The sequence below is a fragment of the Athene noctua genome, chromosome 1 (genome assembly GCF_965140245.1).
Source record: "Athene noctua chromosome 1, bAthNoc1.hap1.1, whole genome shotgun sequence".
Taxonomy (NCBI): domain Eukaryota; kingdom Metazoa; phylum Chordata; class Aves; order Strigiformes; family Strigidae; genus Athene; species Athene noctua.
The window spans coordinates 35206779-35232560 of NC_134037.1; the positions used below are offsets into that span (position 1 = coordinate 35206779).

The following is a 25782-nucleotide window of genomic DNA, read 5'->3' on the forward strand; positions in this document are numbered from 1 at the left end:
CAGCAGTTATGATTCGGAATCACATTTCAAGCCTCACACTTTAACCTACAAGATTAACTCCTGTTTTCAGTTATAGTTCAGGAAGCTGTAACTGAAAAACTATATAACATTCTAGTGTTAGTTTAGGAACTAAATATCTCGTTTCTAACTTTAGTGTGTAGCAACTGCATTTTATTATACTATTGTCTGTTACGTTATAGTCCTTTAGAACTCGATGACTTTTTCCAAAGACCAAAGTTTTTTAACCTATGTAATTTCTCAATAATATATTGAGTGGAACAGAATTCTTTTAAAGTCAGATGAAAATTTATTGTTTTCTTTTGCTGGCCCTCTTCAAATGTGTGTCCTGCTAGTGAGGACAATGCACAGTGTTTCCCAGGATGAAATTTACTGAAAGACTTTCTGTTTCTAAAACCTCCTGTGGTCCGTTTTTTCAGCTTAAACTGTTGGGAGGATCTTTGTTGCTTCTAAGCAGAAGAAAGAATTCCCTTAAAATGCTTCACCTTAAAAAAAAAAAATCTATTGCTAATTTTTATTCTTCCCTGGAAATGTTGAGCCAGTCTCTCCACCACTTTTTGTTATGTCCCCAAAATAAAATGATGCTAGTAATATAAAGGAGACTTCACTGTAGTTTGATTCTCCAGCTACTTGCAGAGAAATCCAGACTTGTAATGTGTGTGTGACCCAGAGATTCTAATAGAGCAGAAAAAGAGAGGGTTTTTTTCCTTACACACTCTGGTTTAACTTCACAGGCCCTTAGAATTTAGAGTAAGGAAGGTGAGAGTTTTGCAGAGGCAGATCAGATACCCAGCTCGGAGAGTCATCAAAACAGAAATACTATGAGTTAATGACCCAGTTTGACCTAGTGGTGAGGCCAGCTTTCTCTTCATGGAGAGAAAGGAGTTTTTTGTTTGAGGTGCTATTACAGAGCTGAAATTTCTGGGATTCCCTGGTGAACTGGGATCTCAAAATGTTTAAATAGTCACTCTATATATTGACAGTGAACATTATCAAGGGATAGCCAGCACAGCACTGTGGTCTGATTCTTCATTGGAAGGTCTCTCTTCATGCTGTCTGCTTTTGTTGTGTTGATGTTTGTACTAAGATTGGTATTTGCAGGGAATTGAGTGTTTGAAGTGTATCTTCATATCAGCAACCTTAGCTGTGTGGGGAGAGGGGAGAATAAATGGGGAGATGATTCATAGTTTTTTCTGTTGTACAACAGTAACAAGCAGCAGTGTGTGACCATCAACAGTAAGGGGAAGAGAAGGATAGGATAGTGAGCTACAGACTACATAAACAAGATGAACCAGGTGGTTTCAGTGAAGGATGAATGATTGCTCCCCACAACCAATGGAGGGTTGTGGTTTATACTTAAGCCATTTATACTCAGGTTCAGTGAAGTACATTGCCTGTGCTGTGCCACACATGCTTTGCTGGAAAGAAAAAGATTCAAGTCCATGGCAGCACTTTGCTGAATCAGGATGTTAAAACACTTGTTTGTATGTTTTATTCTGGCTGGCTGGACTTCTGCATTGCATTGAGTGCTTGCATTGAATTGTCAAGCACTTTGCCATTCCCATTATCTTAAGGAATTCACCTCTCTCAGCACTTCTATCAAGCAGCTAATTAAACACATGGTGATAGTGACCACCATCTGCTTTGATTTCCCAAATATTTTTTAACAGTTATTTCTTTTTAATTTTTAAATACAAGCTATTAAAGTCAGCATTAGAACTAAGATATTATACTGCTTTAGCTTTTGTTCAGCATGACTAAAACAGTAACGTAATTTCATTTTGATACAAAAAAAAAAGACTGTTATAAGTACCAGAAGACAACTTCTATATTTATGACACTAATTATATTGCTGATAATTTGCCTGTGTATGACTGTTTCTTTGTAGTCAAGGTTTCTGTTGTAAGCACGACATTTAGGGTCACTAAGTAGAGACTGTTTTTCTTACCTAATGTAATAAGCAACATTTATTATGCAGTGTCTTCAGTGGTTTACAGTTCTGTGTTTAAATACTGAGTGAGATTAATTAGTTGATATTTCAATGGAGTACACCTTCCCTCCCATAGCTAGAATGGGAGCATCCATAACGTAGCCGGTGCTAGTGCTGCTGACAGACTGAAGACTTCCCATGTGTCTTATTATTAAAAATAAACTATAAAAGCCCTCATTGGATCCATAGCCATATTCTTGCTGTGCTTTCAGACGATTTCTTTTCATCTTGCAATTTTCCATTGCAAAGTCTTTATTTAAAGAATAGAAAGCTTAAATTAACATTTTACTATGTTACTGTTGTCAGTGTTTATTCAATTCAAAGAGCATCTCAATATTAATGATGGCACACGGGGTAGCATTATAAGAATCAGTATTGTTTCAAAGCATAGGATGCTTTAAAATCATCAGTGAAACTTATCCACTCCATAGTTGCTAATGAAACTCCTACTGCAAGATAAAACAAGGTGAAATCAAGACCATCAACAGTAGGTAGTACTAGATTCAATCATTTTTTTGATGTAGGCTTTCCACATTTAGTATGCTTATTTTTATTGTGTGTTGCATCCGTAAATACATGTGTGTGTCCCTGTTACATGTTTGCATTAGTGCTGTGCTCACAAAAGATAAACAAGTATTAACTAAAACTTTGAGGGTAGATAAAAAGATAAATTAATCAAGCTCAATTCAACTTTAGTATTTACCACAGTGAAAAGACAATGCATACAAGATGTTTTGGAACAACTCAATTAGTAGAGTGTCACAACCTAGCAGCCCACACTGCAGTCACCTCTCTCCTTCACTGTATCTTCATGATCTTCCCCTACTCAGAGTGTCCATCTGGCAGGCCAAAGTGAATAGATAAGTTCTGAGATCATATAGCAGGCTTTCTGCAGCAGGGAACCTTATTTAATGTATCTCCTATCTGCCTAGTTATCAGGCTTCGCAAAACTTGTAAAACCTTGGTATCTTCAACTCCTTCCCAATGGATCAGTTCTAGTTGAAGTTCACCACCATGAGTCAGGAGGGGAACGAATGATAGAAGCTGTAAGGATTGCTTGCGGAACACAGGAAACAACATTAAAAGCTCAGAAGTTTCATATCTGAGTTTACAAATGTTCACTAATTTTTGTCTTTTTTCTGAATTGGAAGTTTATAAGCCAAGAAATAATTTGACTTTCAGAGGAGAGTCTGAAACAGCACTTGACAGTCTAAACAGCACTTGAAGCTCTTTAACAATTCTGTATGCAAGATAGCGGTACATTTTTACAAGCATTAGTAAATTTTTAATGATTAGAACATTATACTCTGGAAAACATTAGCATAATGGTGACATTTTAAATCTGGGTTTAAAAAAGCACACTAGTTGATCTTCTTATTTTCAAGCTAGGAGTTTGACTATTTTGTGTGCTTAACAAGCTGATACCTTCATTCAGCTTCCACAGAGGGGTAACTGATATTTGTCAATACAGAGACATCTTTTAAACCTTTACACTACTATTCAATTTTTTATACACACCAAAATTCAAGCTGATAGAAAACTTGTCAGTCTTCATTGTAACTGTGTTGAGTAGTAGTGGTATGACTGTTACTTTGCTTAAAAGACAACAATTTAAAATTGAGAAATATGGCTATAAGACCAAACAATCCGACCCAAATTGTCTCGAAAGATAATATAATTTTAATGTAGTGCAAAATGCAACTTTTGGCTAATGCAAATTCCCTAGCAGGGTTAGCAAAGACTAAGAGCTTCACAGATGTGGACAATTACGTTCTAGCTGTCATCAGATCTGAGAAATGAAGGAGCATCTCTTCAAAACTTCAGGATGGTAATAGTGTTCATTCTTGCAAAGAAAGAGTTTTATGCAGCAAAAGCCTGATTAAGACTTCTAAGCAAAGCCGTAGAGATAAAACCTCTCTAGGAACTTTTTCAAAAGCTTTAAGACTTGGTTGTCTCATCTGCATTCCCAGCTGTCTGAGAAGTAGGGAGTACTGTTGTAAAACTCTTCTGTTGTAAATGATCTTCTGTTGGCAATAGAGAAACTATCACATTGTGAGTTGATCATTTTGTTAAGAAAGCTAAAAGTGTATAGCTGAGGACAGGGTACCCAAACCATAAGACAGCATAAGAAACTCCGTTAGAAGTAGACAGTGGGAAGAAAAGGGGATCTTTCCATCAACTCTGGCACTTAGAGTACTGCCACGCTTGCTGTTGTGCACATAGCCCTGCCAGAGTATTTGAAAGTATTTCCTGTATTTTGCAGTTTGATTCCTTTCTGAGTGCCTGGTTTAATCACATAGTGCATACACAGCTATTCATACACAACAACTTTATCCCAGCATATTATCTCAAGTGAGCAACTTGCTATGCCTGGACCAGGAATCCTGCCTTTCAGGGCTTGAGAGATTGGGCACAACGCCACTAAGTGCAGCTCTGTGCTTCCAAAGATTCTGGTCCCTGTGTTGCTGCATGTCTTCGTATCAAGAGTTTTTCCAAAGAATAGTCACCATATGGATTGTTTTCTTTTAAACAAGTGCTGGAAAAGAGCATATAGTAATTTGGTTTGAGAGTGATCTTTTGCATTAGTCTCTGATTTTATGGTTAGTCTCCATGCCTCCCAATATTGTAACTTCTGAGTAGTTGGAAGAGAAATTCAAACACAGTAAAGTTGTCAGATTTCAGCCAGAATAATGAAGGTATGTTTAAGTTCATCAATAAAAAATACTTAGAGGTGAAAAGTGAGAAAACTACTATTTTAACAGAGTTTGGCTGACTAAGAATTCAGTACACTCACTGAAATTGTTAGTGACCAGAAATGAAAGAATGACCAGCAAATTGGCTTGAAAAGCTGTCAGAATAAATTTAAAATCACCAAACTCCCTCAGTCTACAACACTTCAACTGAAAACAGAAAGAAAAAGCTTACGATTTGTTAAGTTTATGGCTGTTCACTCTTCAGTTCTGTATATATATGTATAAAAAATTGTGTTTTTATAAAAATCCACCCAATTAAAAATGTAGCTTAAAATGGAACAAACGTTTTATGGCTCTTAGTTTGATTATATTTTTGAAAAATCAGGAGAAAAATAGCAGGATTTTTTCTTGCATATATGAATAAAATATTCCACCAGTTCTATTGTTTATATATGAATGTTAAGCACTAAATTCGAATTTATGTAATATAAAGAATTCTTACTAAAGAAAACTTTCACAAAATTTATATTACAAGAATATGAAGAGTGCAAAGCTAAGTGCTGAAATTAGGAAATACTAGAGCTGACCCTGCCTGTGTAAACCTGGCCTTTTTGTGTGTAGGCATGTTCATTTAGTTAGTCTTACATTTCTCTCTGTGGAAATTGCTTCAGTCAGTGCATGGTATGGGCCTGTGCCAGGGAAAAATAAAAGACAGTGCACATGAAGAGTTGGTCATCTTTAAAACTCAAATTCTCTTTGTTACAGCAACTAGCACTTGTTTAGAGAATGAGGGGGGAATTGCAGAAAGAGAAAGGATGGTCTTCTGACTCACCTAGTTAATTACTGCTCTGGGAAGATAATCTCTTCAGGTCTCTACCCCACAGCTTTTAGGTAATGTTTGACAAGTCACTTCCAACATGTATTCATTGGTGATCGTATGCTGCCCGTTGTATGTGAGTGTATTCTGGGTTGATGCTGTGGATTCAGTTGCCTCATCATGTGGAAAGTTTGGAGCAAAATCCATATATGATTCTTTAACATTCTGGTTTGTTTAACCCAGTTGCATAGCAAGAGATTGTACAGCTCATATGATTACTTGGTTCACCATGCAAAACGGGAGTGAATGGCACATGAAAAAGCAGTGTGCTTTCTCTGCAAAAGTGAGGGGGTAGGGAGTGTTTTGTTGCTACAAAAGATAAACTGACCATCTCATGGGAGAGTCATAATGTAATAAATACTTGAGATGGTATATTGGAAAGGCTTTCTTTCAGACTCAGGAATTTTTAGGAATCATTTTGTCTTCAGAAAGAATGATGAAAAGAATTTATTCCCGAAGTTTTCTCACTCTCTTCCTACTTCAGTGTCACCATGCACCAGTCTCTTTCCTTACAGGGATTATTGTCCATCTCACTTTTTTGCACTCCAATCAGATAACTTTGTCTTGGGTCATGTACGATGTTCAACAGAGAAGATGCAGCTTCCCTGCATCCTGGACAGTGCAGCTAACTTTCCCAGATCCAGAGTAGCCAAGAGATGCAGTTCCTAGGAAATACTGACTTTCTGCCTCTAACTTGAGTCAAGATAGTAATATTCAGGAAATGTACAATCTATTTAGCAATAGGAGCTGTGACTGAGTGCAACGCTGCTTTGTCGTAGAAAGTCTCCTGGTATCTGGACTGCTGATGTCTCTGAAGTCTCTTAACATGAGAGTTATGACTTAAGGATGTTGTTTTACCAAATTTACAGATACTCAAAGGAACAGAAAACAGTTTGTGCCAAATAGAAGGATCACCTCATTGGCATCTTTCAGTCAGGCACCAGCCATAAGTACTTCTCAAAGCGATGTGAATTTATTTGTTTATTGTGCAACAGTACAATATGGTGTGTTTTTTTTCTTTTTAATCCCTTCAAAATGACAGATAATCTGTCACAGCATTTCAGATGGAACTTTGAATAAATAAAAGTAGAAATTAAAACTTGGGCAGAAACCAGGCATGGAGAATTCCTACCTAAATTTTAAATGTTTGACAAATTTGAAGAATAGGTGTAAGGTGTAACAGGCAAGCCAGTAATATTTTAACTGACTGGCATTTTGCATCTAAAATCTCCACAGTGTAAGCATCCACCACAGTACTTGAAGTAAATTGGCAATCCTACTTTGTTTCCAATTATCCAAATCACTGCATCTCAAAACTGAACACCAAAACTGTTTCATTAACTAGTGCACTCCCCAGTTTCATTGAGAGAAACATTTTTAATAGTATGGCGATTAATTAATGTTGTATCTTACATGAGCTCTCTTGGGGCAAGGGCAAGCACACTGATGTAACCTGAGTCACAACTCTTGCTTTCTGGGGGGAAATAGAGGGCAATAACCTTCAGAATATTATAATGAAAAAAAGATATATGAAAATAGTTTAGCTAAGCTGCTTAAAAAATATAATGCATCCTTTTTACTCCCAGACAGTATATTATAGATGGAAACTTCTGGTTCAGAGGTCATTTATGTACAAAACCAAAGTGAAGCCAGAGTAGTTAATGTTCTAATTATTCATTATCTAAAGATAATGATTTTTTCAAATCCGTCATTATAAACTGCTTTATGTGCCTGTCAGAGAGGGAGGGAGGTGGAGTCTTTAATCCCTTCAGAACATCTGTACATGAAAAATGTACTATGGAGCATTGCTTGTGCATGTTTAATTACCTAATTTTGCTTCCTCTTTGAAAGAAATTGTCACATTACCAGCAGCCTTTCTTAATGATTTGAAAAAGACTGAAAAATAGTTTTAATTGTTTTTTCATTTAATTATTGTAATTGGTTAAGATGAAATATAATTCATAAACTTTTAGTGTAAGAACATTACACTAACATTTTTAGCAGGCAGTATATCTTATTTTTAGAATGAAGACATGTAGAAAAACAATTTTAGTCATAGATCAGACCTCAGAGTAGCTCTCACTTGTTTTATCTTCATCTCAGTCCATCTTTTTTAAAATGTTTCTGTATTTTCTTTGTTAGTCCTGTGTTTCCGCTGTTCATTTAGCCTTTCAGATTTTCCTTCTCTATTCCCTTTTTTGTGGCTATTGTTTACATGAAGAGCAGTGAGATCACAGGTACTTCAGAGGGAAAAAAGCAGTGCAACATGTAACAGGGAGAATAATACATTATTGCTGAATGTTACACAAAGAAAGAAAAACTGGTGAATACAGCTTTCTTCCTACTGAAAAAAGTTTCCTTCATTCAGTGGTGAGCATAAAAAACTCCACATTTTTGTATTTAACATACACACATCCTTAGTACCTATTTTCTTGATACAGATTTAACATTTACGTGCTTGCCATGTTTGGAACACTTGAACTTTATATATACATGGCTACTTGCAGTCAAGTTTAGGTCATTTGAGCTGTTTGTCCTTTGATTCCCATTAGCCTGTCCACATCAGCATTAATAGTGATACTTAACCCTGAGCAATGCCCTTGCAGTAACTAACTGCTTTTGTGTTGGTTTCATGTTATGATCCATGTGATTAGCTGGCTTCAGGCTGACAGTGCCATGGGTGTGCGCAGACAGACACACGGGCTCCCGCATACAGAGACAATTCCTCTGCTTGTTTCAGAGAATATAAATTAACTTCCTGAAATGTTCTCGGAATATAGTTAAAATCTGCTTATGTTTTATAATGTTCAGGCTTACTTTCTGAGTTATTATTCTTCTTTCATTTCATGGAGAAATGCTAGTTTTACAAGTTTAAAAAATATAAATCTGTCAGAGCTGTGAAACTTGCACAGTTCACTGGTTAGTGTGTTACTGAGAAAAGCATTTTCTCAAAACAGATTCTGTTTTGTATTCCAATAATATTGTATTCCAACATGGAAATTTCCTGATCTTCCAAAATACAATGTTAAGCAGTTAAGCTCCCAGAGACTTCTGTAATGAAATCTTCCCCAATCCTTGGTGAGAGTTTACACACTGAACACAACGGAGCTGGGACTGTGTCATTGCAGAGCCAGTATTTGTGTCACTGAGTAGCATTTTTTTACAGTGTAGGAATATTGTCAAGAACAGATAGAATTTTCAAGAGTTACTGAATTTCACCTGTCTTAATCCACCAGTAGGACTCTTAATATGTTGACTTTACAGTAGAAGCAAGTTTTTTTCTGATTCTAATAGCTACTTCATGGATTTAATATGTGATCAATGTGCATTTTAGATCAATATGTAGTTCCAGTTGGTACAGACTGTACAAAGTTATTCTTTCATTGAATCAGCTAAATTCTTTATGGTCTAAAAATGTCTCTTGACTAACTAGAGAGAATTCTAATATAGGATATATGTTTGTCCTTTGGTTTGTAAAGCACTAAGTTTGAATTAATTTATCAAATACCATAAATTGTACAGTAATTAATCTTGCAGCAAATGTTATGTATCATATGTAAATATAGCTATATATTCTAGGGCCGACAGCAATTTGTGGATAGGTAATTTAGAGTTTGGATTTACTAATTATGTATCACAATACTAATAACAAGACTTAGTTTATTTTTAGAAATGTAATGTTCCTCATTATAAAGGAGTGCTCATCTTCCCTTTGGTCCACAACTATTACATGTTTAGGAGGTTATTAGTATTCACGAGCTGCCTCATTGCAAAAGGGTGCCATAGGGGCTATGAATTAGTACGTGATTCTGCATTCAGCAGAAGAGAATGGAAGCTTATTAGCTCGTGCTGGTGAAGGCCAGGGATTCTGTCAAAAGATTCAAGTTACTGCAACTGTGTGGAAAGAACTTGCATTGAAATATCATTTATATGGAAAGGAATAGAGGGGTTTGTTTATATACTAATGGCCTGCATTATTGAAAAAATGATTGGAGTAAGAATGAGTGATCATGAAAGTAAATGCCTAAAGTAATTTTTTTTATAAATCATCAGTAAGTCTAAAAGAATGAAGGAAATACTGTAATTTTAGCAATAGCTAATCACTTAAGATTTTTTCCCTAAAAGGATGCACTTCCAGATATTATATAAGTGAGTTTATGGGCTAAGTTTGTTCTACTTTCCTGTGTCTTACTATTTTTCAGGTGATATGTACTACTGGCAGGTATTTTATGTAGTTACTGAGAAATACTGTGTGTATATCTATATATTGATTTTCTCAATCCAAATAATTTGTCCAGTATAATTTCATGCATCTTGAATATATGTATTAGGTATCTGTATGTAGAAAGATATACAATGATTTAATATACGTAACTGGCTTTGTTTTAGTGCTATATAGTTGTGTATGCTGTAGTTTAATATAAGCAAGTATAATCCACGGTGTCCTTGCAGTATGTTAATTTTATAGAATTTACCTCAGGGTTAATTTTTATGGCAGCCTGTAACTCAAACTACTGTTTGAATAAGTTTTTTATCATAATAGTTCATTCTTCATTCCCACAGATACAACTTTCAGGTAATGGCATCTTGCAAAACTGAAAGTGCTGCTTTCTTTCATGACTCTGATGACTGACATGTAAATAGTCTTGATTTTGCCTTGTGTAGTACAGATGCCACTGTAGATAGGGTCCATCTCAACTGCATAAGGTCTGGCAGGAAAATGTGTTTTACCCTTGGTAAAGGGAGCAGTGTCTTCCCAGATGATGTGGGAGTTTGGGGGCAGTGAGTGACCTCAGTGCTGAAGGCCAGTTCTGCTCTTCCTGGGGTCAGAGGGGTTTTTGCTTTAGTGGTTTACTTTCATTAAAAAAAAAAAAAAAAAAATCAAGTGACTCTTTTTCCATGCTACATATCTATGAAGTAAAACAGAGGCACAGATACATTGTAACTATTCTTAATATAGACGTGGATGATGTTGTTATGTCAATAATTGGAAATAACAGAAGATTTTTGCTGAGCTAGTCATTGAAAGAATTGCTAAAGATAGTAAAATAATTTTAAATAAAAACATAGTGAATTACTTCATTTAGAAATAAGTAGAGTATACTGAAAAATATGTTACTCTTAGTTATCTTGCTACTGAATACTGTGTTTATTTACTGTGATATGATAACTAGGTTTGAATCAACAATTTAACTTAATAATTTACCAATTTTAAGCCACAGGCCTGCAAAAACTTGCATCTGCATTTAAATGAATGTGTCAATAATCCAAGCACGTCCAGTAAAGGAAAATAAAATTTTAGGTATGTTATTATCAGAAAGGTTAAGTGCAAAAGGATATATGTAAATTCATGCAGGTCTTTTGCTTCTTCATGCTTCATAAATTAAACTCTAACCACACTGAAGAAACTAACAGTGTGAGCTAGGAGCTATCTCTCCAAGTGATAGCCAGTAATGGAATGGAAAAATATTGTGTTCTAAGGGTACTCAATTACATAGTGTAAGAAGACTGAATTTTAAATGCCCATTCTTTCTGATACAGTTCCATTTAATGCCAAATAATAAACTACCCCAGGGATTAGATGAACATAAAGGAATCTTAATCTCTTTGCTTAGTTATGACAAGGGGAGGTATTGGACAGCTGTAAGATTTGATCCTTGGTCCTATCCATCAAGCCTGTTTCTAGCAAACTAATATCTATTTTGAACTAGATTTGATATTTGCAAGGTAAAAACAAGTACGAGATTGATCTGAAATATTCCAAATATTAAGGTGAATCTTCTAGGTCCCTCTACCTGTGACAAAGAATAAAGATTGAAATTTATGTGGGTCTTTGAAAAAGCAATTTATGTATTATTCAGAAAGTATTCATAGTCCTTAAATTAGGGACTCTACATAAAAAATGGTATTTTCTTAAAGTTACAATTGTATCAATTCTTATTTCTCAGTTGATGGACATGAGTTTCTCCTAAACTCTTAGTAGATAATGTGAGATTAGAGAATTTCAGCTCCATTGTACAAGAAAGTGAAGACTGGCATAAAAGTGTTGTAAGATTAGTATTTATTATATTCATAACTACTTGAATTCAGTAGAGCTAAGTAAATAGTATGGTAAATAATGATTTATTTAATTGCAGGGTGGATTTTATAGTCCATTAAACTTTATTGCTGTAAATGATACATTTATAGATTATTATGTCATCTAAGTACATGTCTATATAGATCAAATATCAACAGATGCTCTCAGAAGAAGTATATTCAGTTTCTTCCCTCTCACTAAAGTATTGATGCATAAATCCAAGAGTTCCAGAACTGACAACAACTCCATGGCTCAAAATGGGAACAGAATGCCTACAGAAAGCTTTGAGCAGCTGACATCATCAGCATCACAGAAATAGTCACTGAAATCCAGTTCCAGGCACTGGTGGAAAGGAATTATCCGTGTCTAATCAAAAGTAGGACCCTTAAAAATGAGGCCTGTGTGTTTCAACCCCCTCCAGGTGTCAGACTGTACTTCTGGTCTGCCCTCTGCTTGAAATAGCAAAGCGTCTCCTCCTCCAGAGAAGCAACCCAGTCAGTGGTGTTGCCGTCTAGCACCCGATGGGCACAAGTGTGGGGCCTTGTTTCCTCAGCAGAGGAGGAGAAGGGACTCAGCATCAGAAACTCGCTGGTGTGGGAATGGTGTTGGCAAGTCCTGATATACTGAATTTGGGATCAAAGTTTCTGTTTGAATAGAGAGACTCCTATGTGGCAATCCCACTTCATATTTTTTCCTCTTACAGTGTTTGCGGAGAAGAAGTAAAGCAAGAAATCTGTGTAACTTGAAACAAAAGTACCTGCTAGGTTAGATATTTTGTGAAGTTGAGGTTACTGCATTCTGTGAAGAACAATAAGAAGATAGTTATTTAGTGATCAATGCAACTTTAAAAAACAGCAGTATATGTAGCCTATAAAGTAAACATCTGTACTATGTTAGGAACATGATTTATACTGAAGCTGAGAAGTTAATATTTATCTCCCTCAAGAAAACCAGTCTCTTTTTTGAAAATGGGAAATATTTTAGAGCATTTTTGTCAATTGGATATTATTTTTAAGTGAACAGAACTAGTTTGCCTTACACAAAAACTTTTCCTTGATACTTGCATATTTATGGAAGATGGGTTTTTCTGAGGTATTTTTAACCAAAAAGTGCAGTTAAAATTCCTCCCAGAATGATTGAATATATGTGTTTGTCTTACATGTGTGTGCTGGGGGAGATCTACAGTAAAATACAGAGCAACACAAAATACCTATGTCCTTCAGTTTTGGCATGCAAACCCAAAAGCTAATCACTAAAATTGCAGTGGCATAGGACGGAACAAGAGAACCCATTTTAAGCTTAGATGCCTCAGATGGTCCACCAAAATGTGTTCTTGAGTACTTCAGTGCATCACAGCACCTTGTTCTGTGTGAAGGTAGTAGCTGATTTTTTATCATGTGAACTTAACAGGAGCACATCCTAAGTGCTGAACATAGTTAAATGCCTGTGCGGAGATTGATAATGATCTTTCTATTAAATGTTGTCTCTTCAAGGACTTCACCTTTCCAGCTTCTTCTTCAAAAAATTTTGTGTTTTTTTATCCGGTCTTACTTATAGTCACATTAGTAAATCTTGGTAACTGTCAGTAAAACATAATTTAGGTATACATTATTCTATGCTTTCCTGGATCTGTCTTTCAACAGGACTGATTTAGGCTTTAGCAAGGCCCAGAACTGCAGAAGTCACAGGATGGCAGTTCTTCTCCCATAGACCCCTTCACTTCTCCCTGGCGAGTTTTCCAATCTGTCTGAAACATGCCATGACGGAAAGAAGCCTGTGCCTCTAACCCCCCTCTTTCTTATTTTAGGGGAGGGAAGCAGGAGCAGGCCATCACACCTGCTGGGAAGGGAACCTGCTGGAAGGGACAGCAGAACTGTTGTTCAACAAATAAATTCAAAATTTGACTTAAAAATACAGAATTACTGAAAAAACATCCATAAAATTAGTATGTTGCCAGTAGGTATACTAACCAATACAGGATCAAGGAATTTCCCACATACTAGGCTGATTTAACCACTACATCTGAAGTGAGTCAGGCTGCAGCTTAAATTTCTGGGTCTCTGGAGAGTGATAGCTAACTTGGTATTGCCATTAGAGCTAGGGCATCCTTGGTCATAGCAGTGTTAAGACTGTGTATTAGTATGTCCCGTGTGCATTTGAGATTGTTCTTTAGAGCGTGTTTCTGAATACTTTATCCAGCCTCTATGTGCAGGAGCAGAAAAAGAATTTGTATAGAAACATTCAAATGCAATGTGATAGCTAAAGAAAATCAAACAGAACTGACAGAGCAATTCATCTTTTTATCAATCAGTGAAAGTTTCAGTGCGTTATTAGGGGTTTTTGCCTCAAAATTATTTTGCCTTCATACTGTGATTATTGCATTTACCTTTAAAAGTGAGAGAGCGAAGACCTAAAAATTACTACATTTTATATTATTTCTTTCTGTGAAGTATGAAAATATAGAAGATGGTATCTTCATATCTATTAGGTCTTAAGGCTTTGGTGAACAGTGCCAATAAGGTACGTCTATTAACTTGTGTAGATTCTCCTGGCTGATATTCATTTTCTTTGGTCATAAAATTGCTCTTTTATTGCTTTACATATTCTGAGGATATAGACAGGATGACTCCACATGACTTTTAAATATTCTGTGTGTCTCTGTCACTCTGAAAAACATGGGAAAGGGTTCATTTTATTTATTTCCATCAAAGAAGTGAAGAACAAATTACAATACTGGAAATATAGACTCTGCGAAGCATCAAAATAACTTTTTATTTGTGAACCAAATAAATGAAAATGTATCAAAACTTAAAATTAATTTACTAATTAAAAAAAAAAAAAAGGCTTTTGGAAATGCTGTTACACAGACAAATTAACATGTTTGTTTTTACTTTGTAACTGTAGTACATTTACTCCTAAAATGCAAGGCAGACGGATGGGGACTTCAGGGAGAATCATTAAGAGCACAAGTGTGAGCGGAGAGATGTATAAGCTGGAGCACAATGACGGGAGTCAGTCGGACACGGCTGTCGGCACGGTTGGAACAGGTGGGAAGAAAAGACGTTCCAGCCTTAGTGCCAAAGTGGTTGCCATAGTATCTCGAAGGAGCAGAAGCACATCTCAACTTAGCCAAACAGGTGAGTGAGACACACGCTTTTCGGAAACAGGACTCTCACCAAAAATGGCTTACCATTTCATCTGTGGAATCTGTGTTACGTGTATATGGATATAGGTCACTCAGGAGAGAAGATTTTCCAGCTGTAAATAAATTTCTGAGTTATTAATTTTCTCTGATCATTAGGCATCTGCAAGACAAAATATACAAATGCCTTTTAGAATATGTACCATAACAACTTTCTGTCCTGATCAATGAAAAATGTTTTTGTCTCTTAGAATCCTTGTTCGCAGGTAGGCAAGGAAATGCAAAGCGACGTGAGTGGGTATCAACAGTGGATAATGGTTTGGCTAAGAGCAACTTTTTACGCGTAAGAAATTTCTTCTAGCAGAAGAGTTGAGTATGAATGGGGGAACTGATATCTGAGCAGATGAATGGCAGTTATGTAACTCAGATAAAAGGTTGTACCTATAGTGGCAAAAAATATGTTTTTAAACACTACCTTTGATTTCTTAGTCAAGAGAAAATCCAGTATTTTTTCTTTAAAAACAACACTGACAAATTGGGGTCAGTGATTTCAGATAATTTAGATGACAGCATGATGTTTCATTAGCAACATAAGACTTCCAACTCCTTACTGCGATTTCAGAAATCTTAAAAGCTTCATATACGCATAGCCTGGAGGAACAGAAGCTCATATGGAAAGATACAAAAGGAAAAAAAAATGTTTTAAAGTCCCTGTCCTGCTCCTATTGAACCACAGTGAAGACTTTTGCTCTTGTCTTCAGTGGGAACAGGACCTCACCCTAAGGGTTCTTCCTTGCTAAAAGAAGGAAGAGGAAAAGCTTCAGCCTAGCATAGAATGTACACATATTGATGCAGTCCTCTCACATAGTCAGGGTAATCTAAACTGAGGTAAGTAACAATATTGTTTATTTATGTCATCAAATATCTCACCCTTTTACCTTGGTTTTCTTTTATTGCCAGATGAACAAAAATGATTCTTTCAAAATGTAAAGCTTGGTCAGCTTTAACAAAAAGATTGTAATACTTTTCTACACTACTCATTTATGAATTTTAAGCCAGAAAGCATGTAATCATACAGTTGGACAAAATGATAGATGTAGTAGGTGTATTTAAAGCCCAGAATTGTACTTAATACAGTGCTGCTCAAAAATGCATTCTGTCTGAATATAGATAGTTGTATACAGTATTTTAGATTCATCAGAATTAATGACATACTCTTAAAGTAATAGGTGGTATAGTATTATAGAAAGGATTTTATGTTCATGTTTTACTCCACTTACTCTAAAGAACAAAATATTTTAAGAATTTTAAAGAATGTTTTGTGGTTTGATCTGTCATTCCTTTCTAGCTCCTAAATCTTAGAAATTGCTGTGACAGATCAAATCTTTGCTCCATCTTACTCCGTAGTTCATCTCCGATCAGGAACTGGGGCTATATGCCTAAGAGGAAGGCACCAGGGGGCTACCAAACATAGGATAATTTGCCTTGCATGAGCCCTAACTCGCTATTCTCAATGAAGTTAGTAAATAACTTAAAATATAAACAGTGACTTCCAAACACTTCTCAGCATTATCTATTTAAAGCTCAAATGTTCCCATTCTTCATAGAAAGATACTATAGTTCTAAATTTTTCTTGGTGTAAATTTCAAAACAATAGGAATTTTGCAAGGAATGGAGCACCTAAAGTTATAATGAAACTCAAACAGGAAATTAAATATAAAAAGTATGATTATATATTATTCATTATTATAAAACAGTTGAGCGTGATACTTTGCCTTACTGTGGTTCAGGCAAGCAGTACTGTCCGTGGTATAAGCACAGAAAATAGCATGAAAATCGTGAGTTTTGTCACTCATTATTTTTTAGTTAAATTATGTCAGAAATCAGTGAGTTGAATTAATGCAGTTTTTAGAACAGTATACACATAAGACTCAATAATTTTTCCAAAGAAAATCCATTGTTGGAGACTAAGTACTCGTGCCTTAAATCAGGGACACACTTTTCTTCCTTCCTGTAGTGTACAAGAGGGGAGGAGAAATCTGAAAAGGTCTAATTCATTTTAATGTGTTGTGCCTAAGTAACTTAATAATGTCTCCACTATTGAGAATTGAAAAAAAAAAAAAATCTGGCATGAACTACTGCTACAGATCTTCAGTAACTGAAGGTGTGCTGTTGACACAGAGGATATATTTTAAAAGAAGTATAAAAAATACAGAAATATATGTGTAACCTCCATAGTTCTTCCTGAATTGGTCCTTTTTTTGTTTTTCCTATGGCTTACATGATTGTAAGTCTGGTATGCATGACATATATAGTTATTTGCTTCTGAAAACTCAAAATAGAAGATTGGAAGTAAAACAAAAGGTCAGGTATTTCTTAAAAATTGGAGGTTCTGTATTTTTGTGGAACATGTAGATGTGAAATTCTACTTTACTCTTCAAAACCAGTAATATTAACTTTCATCTTGCTTTTTTTTCATTTGAAGAAATGGTCAATAAGGGCTGAATTTGACTTTTTGTAGATAATTCCTGCTTTTAGCACACTGCAGAGGTGTAATCTTATACAAAAATAGAAGTGTATATGAAACTGCTACTAGGTAGCTATTTCTAAGCATATATTTTGTTTTCAGTTGAAAAAGGAGTGTGTGTGTGTGTGTGTGTGTGTGTGTGTGAGCCTGTACACACATGTATGTGTCTATATATATACACATGAGCCTCTTTGCATATATGAGGCAGATCTACTTGCATGTTAGATTTAGAAGGACCAGTAATTACATTATTTTGTGCACCCTTGTTCAGTGCTTTTGGAAAATGCTTATTCTGAATATGTGCCTTATAAGATTGTCAATGAAAGAATCAGGTTTTATTTTTATGTAATCTGCAAGGGAAAATATATATTTCTGCTGCACTTTCCTTTTGATTATGTTTAAGATTTCATAATACTTTTAGTAACTGTTCATTGAAATAACAAAATCCTTACTTACTATGGTTTGGTCATTGTGCCGACAAACTGGGTAGATTATCTAGTTAATCAGAAAAAAGCTTGTAAACTCCTGGCAGTATTTCTAATGAAAATCCAGCTCTGGTTATGCTATAACAGTTTAAAAAAAAGAACAGAAAATAAAAAGGGGGGGGAAAAAAAAGCAAAATTCCCAGAAAGACCACAGAAGAATTAAATAGCTCCAGGCATATTCTGTAGAATTTTAGTTATAAATCAACTTTTCTGGTTTTCTTTGCCAGACTAATTTTTGTAAATAAATATATACATATACACAAAGCAAATATATAACTTCAGATTTTCTAAATACTTACAGCAACTAAACTTTAAATCGTAGGAAAATGATAGGAAAATAGATTATGATAGGAAATCATCAGCTCTTGTCTTGATTTTGTCATACAACACTCTATTCTCCTACAGATATTCTCATATTATAGTTTCCTGACCAGTGAGTGACTGAGAGCAGTATTGGTCATACTGCATTTTGATTTGGGGTTCTGGATTTGTTTTGAAAGAGATAAAAACTGTTGCCATAGGAGGAAAGAGTTTTATTGCAGAATTAATACCATAAATAGAGACATAATAATTCATTTCAAAGTAGATGGTGGTAATGGTAGGAGTATCATCAGTGAGATGAGTTCTGGAGAAAAGGAAAAGCTCAATCTCAGGTAAACAGAAGTATTCCCATCCCTGTATCCCTCTCAGTTCTCCTGATACATGCAGAGGTGTGCTTTAAGAAGGTGAAAGGATTACTCCCTTTTGCTTTCTAACCCTGGTCAGCAGATAAGGGCACACTTTTCTTCTTTTTAAGTGCTAACAGTGCTTTGCAACCGTTCTGACACTATCTTCATCACCTTGCTGTCAGAGATTTAGTAGTGTCACATCTCTATGAGATATTCAGCCTGATGCAATTGCCTGCTGGGTCAGCAAGACAGACTTTAAGTCAAATGGACAGGATGGATGGCTGTGGTTTTGTTTGTTTTGTTGAAGGACTCAGAGGATTTTCATTATCACCACTTCTAATGAAGGCCAACTTTTCTGTTGAAAGCATTGAGTTTAAAAGGAATTACAAAATAATTTGGGAGTGTTTACTTAATTAAGATATCCAAAACATGATAACCAGTTGTCAAGGTTTAGCCTCAGCCAGCAACTAAATCCCACCCAGCCACTCGCTCACTCCCCTCCAGTGGCATGTGGGAGAGAATCAGAAGAGTAAAAGTGAGAAAACTCTTGGGTTAAGATAAAGGCAGTTTAATAGGTAAAACTAAAGCTGCCCACACAAGCAAAGCAAAACAAGGGATTCATTTACTATTTCCCATTGGCAGGCAGGTGTTCAGCCACCTCCAGGAAAGCAAGGCTCCATCATGCTTATTAGTTACTTGGGAAGACAAATGCCAGAAGTCTAAATGTCCCCCACTTCCTCCTTCTTCCCCCAGCTTTATATACTCAGCGTGACATCACATGGTATGGAATATCCCTTTGATCAGTTGGGGTCACCTGCCCCAGCTGTGTCCCTTCCCAATTTCTTGTGCACCCCCAGCCTCCTCACTCACAGGGTGATGTGAGAAGCAGAAAAGGCCTTGAGTGTGTAAGCACTGCTGAGAAGTAGTGAAAACATCCCTGTATTATCAACACTGATTTCTGCACAAATCCAAAACATAGCCCCATACTAGCTACTATGAAGAAAATTAACTGTACCCCAGCCAAAACCAGAACACCAGTACAGATAGAGAGACTGAAAATATTCAGCTTTGAAATAAATATGAACAAAATTACCAAAGATGCATCTGGTGAGCCTTTTAAAACATTGGCTCTGTTTTTCCAAAAATGAATTCTTTGAGGCTACTTTAATTTTTCCAGGTGCTCAGCACCATTAACGTCATTATTCTGACTAGTTTTCCATTGGCATTGCTTGAGAAGCATTAGTGATCTCATATAAGATAAAGGTGAGACTTTGCCTGGAAGATTGTATACTGTTTCCATTACTAGCTCAGAACAGCTTAGAGTGGAAAAGATGCAGAGAAGGAGAGCTAAGGACCTTGGAAGGATGGGGAGCTTTTCCAGTCTCACATTACCCATATCAAGTCATTTTTCTAAATGAAAATACCTTGCAATGTTTATGGTGTGAACCACAGTGAGATATTTCTATGTAAAAACCAAAGTTATTTGCTCTCCATCTCCTGTTTTTGTGAGGTTTAATGTCAGCAATCTGAAATGAAGCTGTAGGCTTCATCATCATTTGAGATAGAGCTTACACACCCTGAAGTGGAACTGAAATGAAGTATTGTCACAGGGTGAAAACAGAGTGAAAAAAGACTATGTTCACTTATGTGCATCTGTGAACTGGACATTTGTAAGGAATCTTTAGGTGTCTGTCTGCTTCACTGAGGAAGTAACTGGCTACCTGAGCAAAATCATGTGAGAATCTTACAACATATTTCCCTATGTAAAAACTGTACATGTCCTCATATGCAATTCCCTGCTACAGTATATTTTCTGTAATTTCCTGTAGTTTTCCCATTAAGGAAGTGGCTTTCTGTATGTTCTTTTGAATTAAATTCCAAATTCCCAATTTTAGAAAAGATACCATCATCTAAGTGAGGAAGTTGCCATTGAACAGTGATAATCTTGTATTCCACAGTACAGCTGTGCTCCTTTTGTGTGCTCACTCCAACTTTAAGAACACCTCTTCCATCTGGTTGACTGCCCCATATTTCACCTTCTAAGACTGATCTTAGGAAGGCTTTCTCTCATGGTTTGGTTGGATGGCTGAACTTTAGGTAAACACTTAGAAAAAACAACTCCATCCATTACACAAAATGTCCTCTAGTGGTGGAGAATGTGATGGTTCACTGGAGATACGTAGTGACTGTTAGCAAGCACCGCTATGCTGTGGTAAAAATAGCACTGCCTGGGAAACATAGAAATTCGGCAGAATAAAGAAGTCTTCCAGCTTGGAGTTACATCATTTCAGAGTGGACACTGCTAGAAAAAAAAAAAAAAAATCTCAGTTTTTCATTTTCACAGTCTGTGTTTGGTAATGCTGTCAGGGATAATTATCTGTCCATCCTTGTAGTAATCTTATAAGAGATTTCATACAGGTCAAGATAGTATGGACAAATCAAGTGGATAAATCATAAATAAAATATGCTGGAGGGTGGAGGCCTTTGGGATAAGGAAGGGTTGATTGTTGTCTTTCTTGAGAAAGCTTCTGCTTCTTTCCATAATTGTGTTACTTATTTACAAGGGTTGTGACAGCCTTTTCCTGCAGTGGCTTTTTTTCTTTTTTCACATTTTCTTTTCATTGATTGAGTCTCAATTATAAATAATGGCAAGGATGCATTTCTAAGCATGTTTCTTTTACCTCATAACATCTGAGTTTATTTTTTTATTACCGTAGCAAAAGAAATTCTGCTTATTTAAAACAATTACATTTATTTGATAAGAAAGCTGAGTGCTAGACAAAAGTTCAAAAGAGTTGTTTTGCCTAGACTTCAATAAATCATGTATTATTATTAGACAGGATGGAAAGCATAGAGATTAGTAAGGAATACTGGATGTCAGGAAGAACATGGTTAGGAGGGAGGCATCAGATGGTTTTATTAAAACAAGACCCAGAGAGTGCTTACTGGTTGAGTTCCGAAGACAAAATACACAGGCAGATTTCATTAATCTTTTAATGAGAGATAGTGTGTATGCTGCTGAAATATGCTGATGATACTGGTTTGAAAAGTACGTCAACTTCCAGTTGATACAGAGGAAGGACTGATGAAGACTAGAATAGTAGAACTCTGATGAAATGTGATAATGCAGATTGCAAGACCATTCCTTTTAGGATGACTAATGAAAAATTCCAGATGCAATCTGGGAGCTCTGTCATCTAGAAGAAACAGGAGGAGAAGGAGAAAGACATGGGTATAATAAAAATCACAGGATGAATGTAAGCTATGTATAAGATGTGGCCAGGGAAAAGGCAAACGCTGTCCTGGGTGCATCAGGCAAGGTGTTTCCTTGGAGAGCTAAGAAAATCATTGAATGAGGAACAGCTGACAGCTCATCTGGAACTGGTCACTAAGCATTCAAGAAAATGAATGCTGGATGTTTGTGGAATTGAGACCTTGAAGGATGATTTATTGCCTGATTTATTCAGCCTATAAAAATGGAGGCTGAACAGGGATATGATTGTTCTATAAGAATGCAATGAGACTAAACATCAAAAAGGCAGAAGAGTTTTTGAAGCTAAATGGCAGCACCATCAGAATCTGTGGTATAAGAACAAAAAGGAATAAACTAGTTATGAATAAATTTTGTATTTGTCTCAAAATTACAATAAAGCTTCTAACAGTCATAAGAGAGAGAGGTCTCTTAAGCCTCTCAAAGCATTTAGCACACTAAGGATGAAACAGACCTTTTTTTGTTCCTTATCTTGCATAATATCCCATTGCTGTTTTCATAGGATTTCTTTTCTGATGTTCTTTTGTATTGCCATCTCCTGTTAATCCAAATGAAATGCTACAAGATCTCACGTTGTCTAATGGTAGATTCAGAAAACTATCTTGAAAGTCAAAATTACCATGAGTCTTACAGCTATACAGCTACCCCACAGGTTTAGTTTAGTCTTCAGTAATTCACCTGTTGTTCACTGTTGTAGAGGGGCATTTCCAAGTATTTGCTTGCATTGGGCATTTATCTCTGCAAGAATGTTTGGCATTTACACATGAGCTCACTTACCTACAGATATTTCTGGTTTATCTTAAGTCTACATATTTTACAAATCTTCTCCTTAATGTTAGACTGCGTGTACTTGAAAAGTAACTTTCTGCAGCCTAGCAGAAGCGTGGTGGTCTGCCCTGCAGCTTGCTCATTAACCTTGTTTGCCTGTTCAGTATTATCTGTGTGAGAGTCTTTCCCATCTGGGTTGTTATTTTTCCCAGAGCAGGACATTAGAGCTTGGTTTGCATAGTTATGGTGATATATGAGGACAAAGGCTCTGTTGCATAAAAAGAAGAATGGAGATTGACATTAAGATGGATTTCTCTTTTCAGCCAATCTAAAAAAAGTCTGTAGTGCAGCAGCAGGGATGGTAATGGAGCCCTAGGGACATGACAGGGTCTGGGCTCTAAACCTGACACCCTGGTAGCAAAGAGCACCACCCTGAACCCAGCAAAAGCTTCATACGGATCCCAAATGCACCCAAATACTTCTGCAGCAGGAGGGGAAAAGGGACAAATGGATAATAATACTAAAAACAAAGGACTTGATTATTTTTGTAAGAGGAACTCTTTGTTCTAGTAATGATACTTAATTCTTTGAAACTATTGAGTGAATGTAAGCATGTTCTCTTCTATTTACTGTTGCCGTCTAGCTGAGGAATTCACTACCCTTAATAGAAACATAATTCAGTTCCAGTTACTCATCTTCCAAAAGATTTCCTAATAAGGGCTAGTATTTTCAAACAAAGTCCTGCCGCTCTGTTGGAGTTACTGTTACATGTGGGTCTTTTCCTTTTTCCTGAAATATAAATTTTGACTTTGTATCCTGTTATGTAGTTGGTTGACTTGTACTCATTTATACTTGCATTCATTTGCGTTTCTATCTATTTGCAATTTCTCCCTAGATTTTTTGACAGAGATGTTACCAGTGTTACAACTGTACTTCAGGCTATTTCCAATCTGTAAGTAGCATGAGGTTTAGGAGAATTTATTACTTTCCAAAAGTATAATCTTCATTTTAGCTAGGATATGACACACATGTCTTGCAGAACTGTAATTTAAAAATATGTCAAACATATTAAGTAAGTGTAGCTTCACTGTTATGTTTCTATTGTATTTTTTTATGAAATACTTTAGAGAAAGACCTACTGATAATTCTGATAGTATTTAATTAAGCTTTGTTTAAAGAGGCTTTTAATCTGCTTTTTCATCTGATTCACATTGCATTCACAAGTTTTACTTTGTGCAAGTATAAACAGAGTTGAAATAATATCAAAATTATGGCAGAAAAAGGAAATAGAACAATGCCAAAGTACTACCAAGAGGGGAAAAAAATGTATACTATCTTCACATTAAACATTTCTACATAAATGCTTATCTGTAATAGAATGTCAGCCTTAAACTTGAAATTTATTACTCTTCATATACTTCTTGCCTGATCAAGTGACAGTTTGTGGCTTTCTGGAACTTGTCGGATTTTGTCGAAAGGTTTAGAGTACCTGCAGTCATCCAGAGGAAAAATACTCTCATTCTGTGGCACAGGAATGAACTCCTGTCTCACAGAAGAATAAAGCCCCCTTTGTTTAGAGTCAGATGATGTAGCTTTATTTTGATAGACCTGAAATATTTTTGGTTTTTTCCAAAGCAGTCCTTTTCTTAACTAACATAAACTTTGATTTTCATTTGAATGAGATAGCCTGTTTAGCATGAAACAACTCAGTTTTTAAGTATTGATTTGGGAGCTCAGACTTTCTAGTTTAAAACTGGGAAGAATAGAAATAGCTGGATTTGCAGTATGTCTTTCACAGGATTGTCCCAAGTGTCTAGATGAAATTTGGGGCAGAAGTGACTTGGCATATACAATCGTCTACTCAAATGGCTACTCAAGATTCTATTAATGTCATCATTTCTTGTTGAATTTTGCAGGCCTTTTCCTTGATGCTTTTATTAAATGTAATACAGAGTTCCAGAGAGCAGATCAAAATATTTCATATAAAAAGAAATTTTGAAATCCAGCCAGTACATTATAGTATTTCTGACAAACCATTTATGGTATTATTTTTCTCTTGTAACTGAAGAATTTGCAATCATTTTAAAAATGTTTCAAAACTACTCTTAATTCTTCCCTGCAAACACACAACTGAAATTTTCTTTTCAATTTTCTTTTACAGATCATGTTTAACATTTTGCTTGCTTGCTTGTAGCTTCAGTGCGGCAACAGTCAGGGTCAAAATGGGTCTTTACATCTAAATATGGGCAGAGATTCTTCTTCAATTCCATAACAGTATTTCAAATACGAGTACAATATCTCTACATCCATTAGGGCCAAGAATTTAATTCTGGATCTTTTAGAAAATGAAACTGACATTTTTAAATCTTGTCATTTTTTTATAAAACATTTATTAAAATGTAGGGTAATCATGCATTTGATGATAATATATTGGCAGGCTGAGTTTCAAAAATGTTTATTTACCTGAATGCAAAGAAACGTTAGATTCAGAGACACTATTTAATCCTATTTAGCACTTTTACATGTGAATGTGAGGATGAGCTGTGAGGGATTTTTTGGTAATTTCTTTGTTTAGGACTAGAACTGTTAGCAATAGAATCCAAATGAAACACAGTAAACCTAACGTAAGACAAAAAGGAGGATCAACAGGTGTTTTTAAGGGATTTCCAAGTATACTAATGATTAGTAATAATAATAATAAAGCAGCTTGCTGCTTTTATTGCAGCTGATGACGGTAATGTACTTATAAAAAATCTGTATGCATACCTGTGATGTAACAATTAGTCTGCAATACACATAATGTACCTTAGATACTCTGAATTGTGTATCATAAGTAATGAAAATACACAGAACCTAGTAAAATTATGGAAAAAATGTTCATAGGATTTTCTTGAAAATAATTTCAAAGTTTTTTGGCAAGTCATTAAATTGGATGAAAAATTATTTCAAATCTAACAGTTTATGATGTCTATCTTGAAAGGACACAATTCAGCTTGAGTATTTCCTTAAATAAGAATAAATGTGAGTGACATTTAAAACAAAATACTGACAGCATCAGATAAAGCAGGTATCAGTTCACAAAACATTTCAGTGTTGCTGAATCTCCTTTTCTTTTTCTGAAAAAAATATTCAGCTGAAGAATTTCATCCAGCTTTGCAGAGCCATGTTGGTACATTGTCTCCCCATGTAGGACCTCTGCATATGAATAAGAAAGCATCTGGGCAACAGCCACCCTGCACAGCATGTCTGTTCTGTGAGCACACC

At 35.7% G+C, this 25782-nt stretch overlaps 1 protein-coding gene across 28 annotated transcripts in view; it reads left to right on the top strand.

Moving 5' to 3' along the window:
• Nucleotides 1-25782, top strand: part of RIMS1 (regulating synaptic membrane exocytosis 1) — a 350587-nt gene that overhangs the window by 290357 nt on the left and 34448 nt on the right. For 23 of the 28 annotated variants that reach the window (XM_074895864.1, XM_074895868.1, XM_074895874.1 and 20 more), the window contains one exon: nt 14562-14794. The exons of 4 other annotated variants lie outside the window; for them this stretch is intronic. In XM_074895864.1, coding sequence (XP_074751965.1) covers nt 14562-14794 — 233 coding nt within the window. Of the gene's footprint in view, nt 1-14561; nt 14795-15594; nt 15688-25782 lie in introns of those variants that run through there. One more of the 28 variants, XM_074895894.1, reaches the window with a different exon arrangement.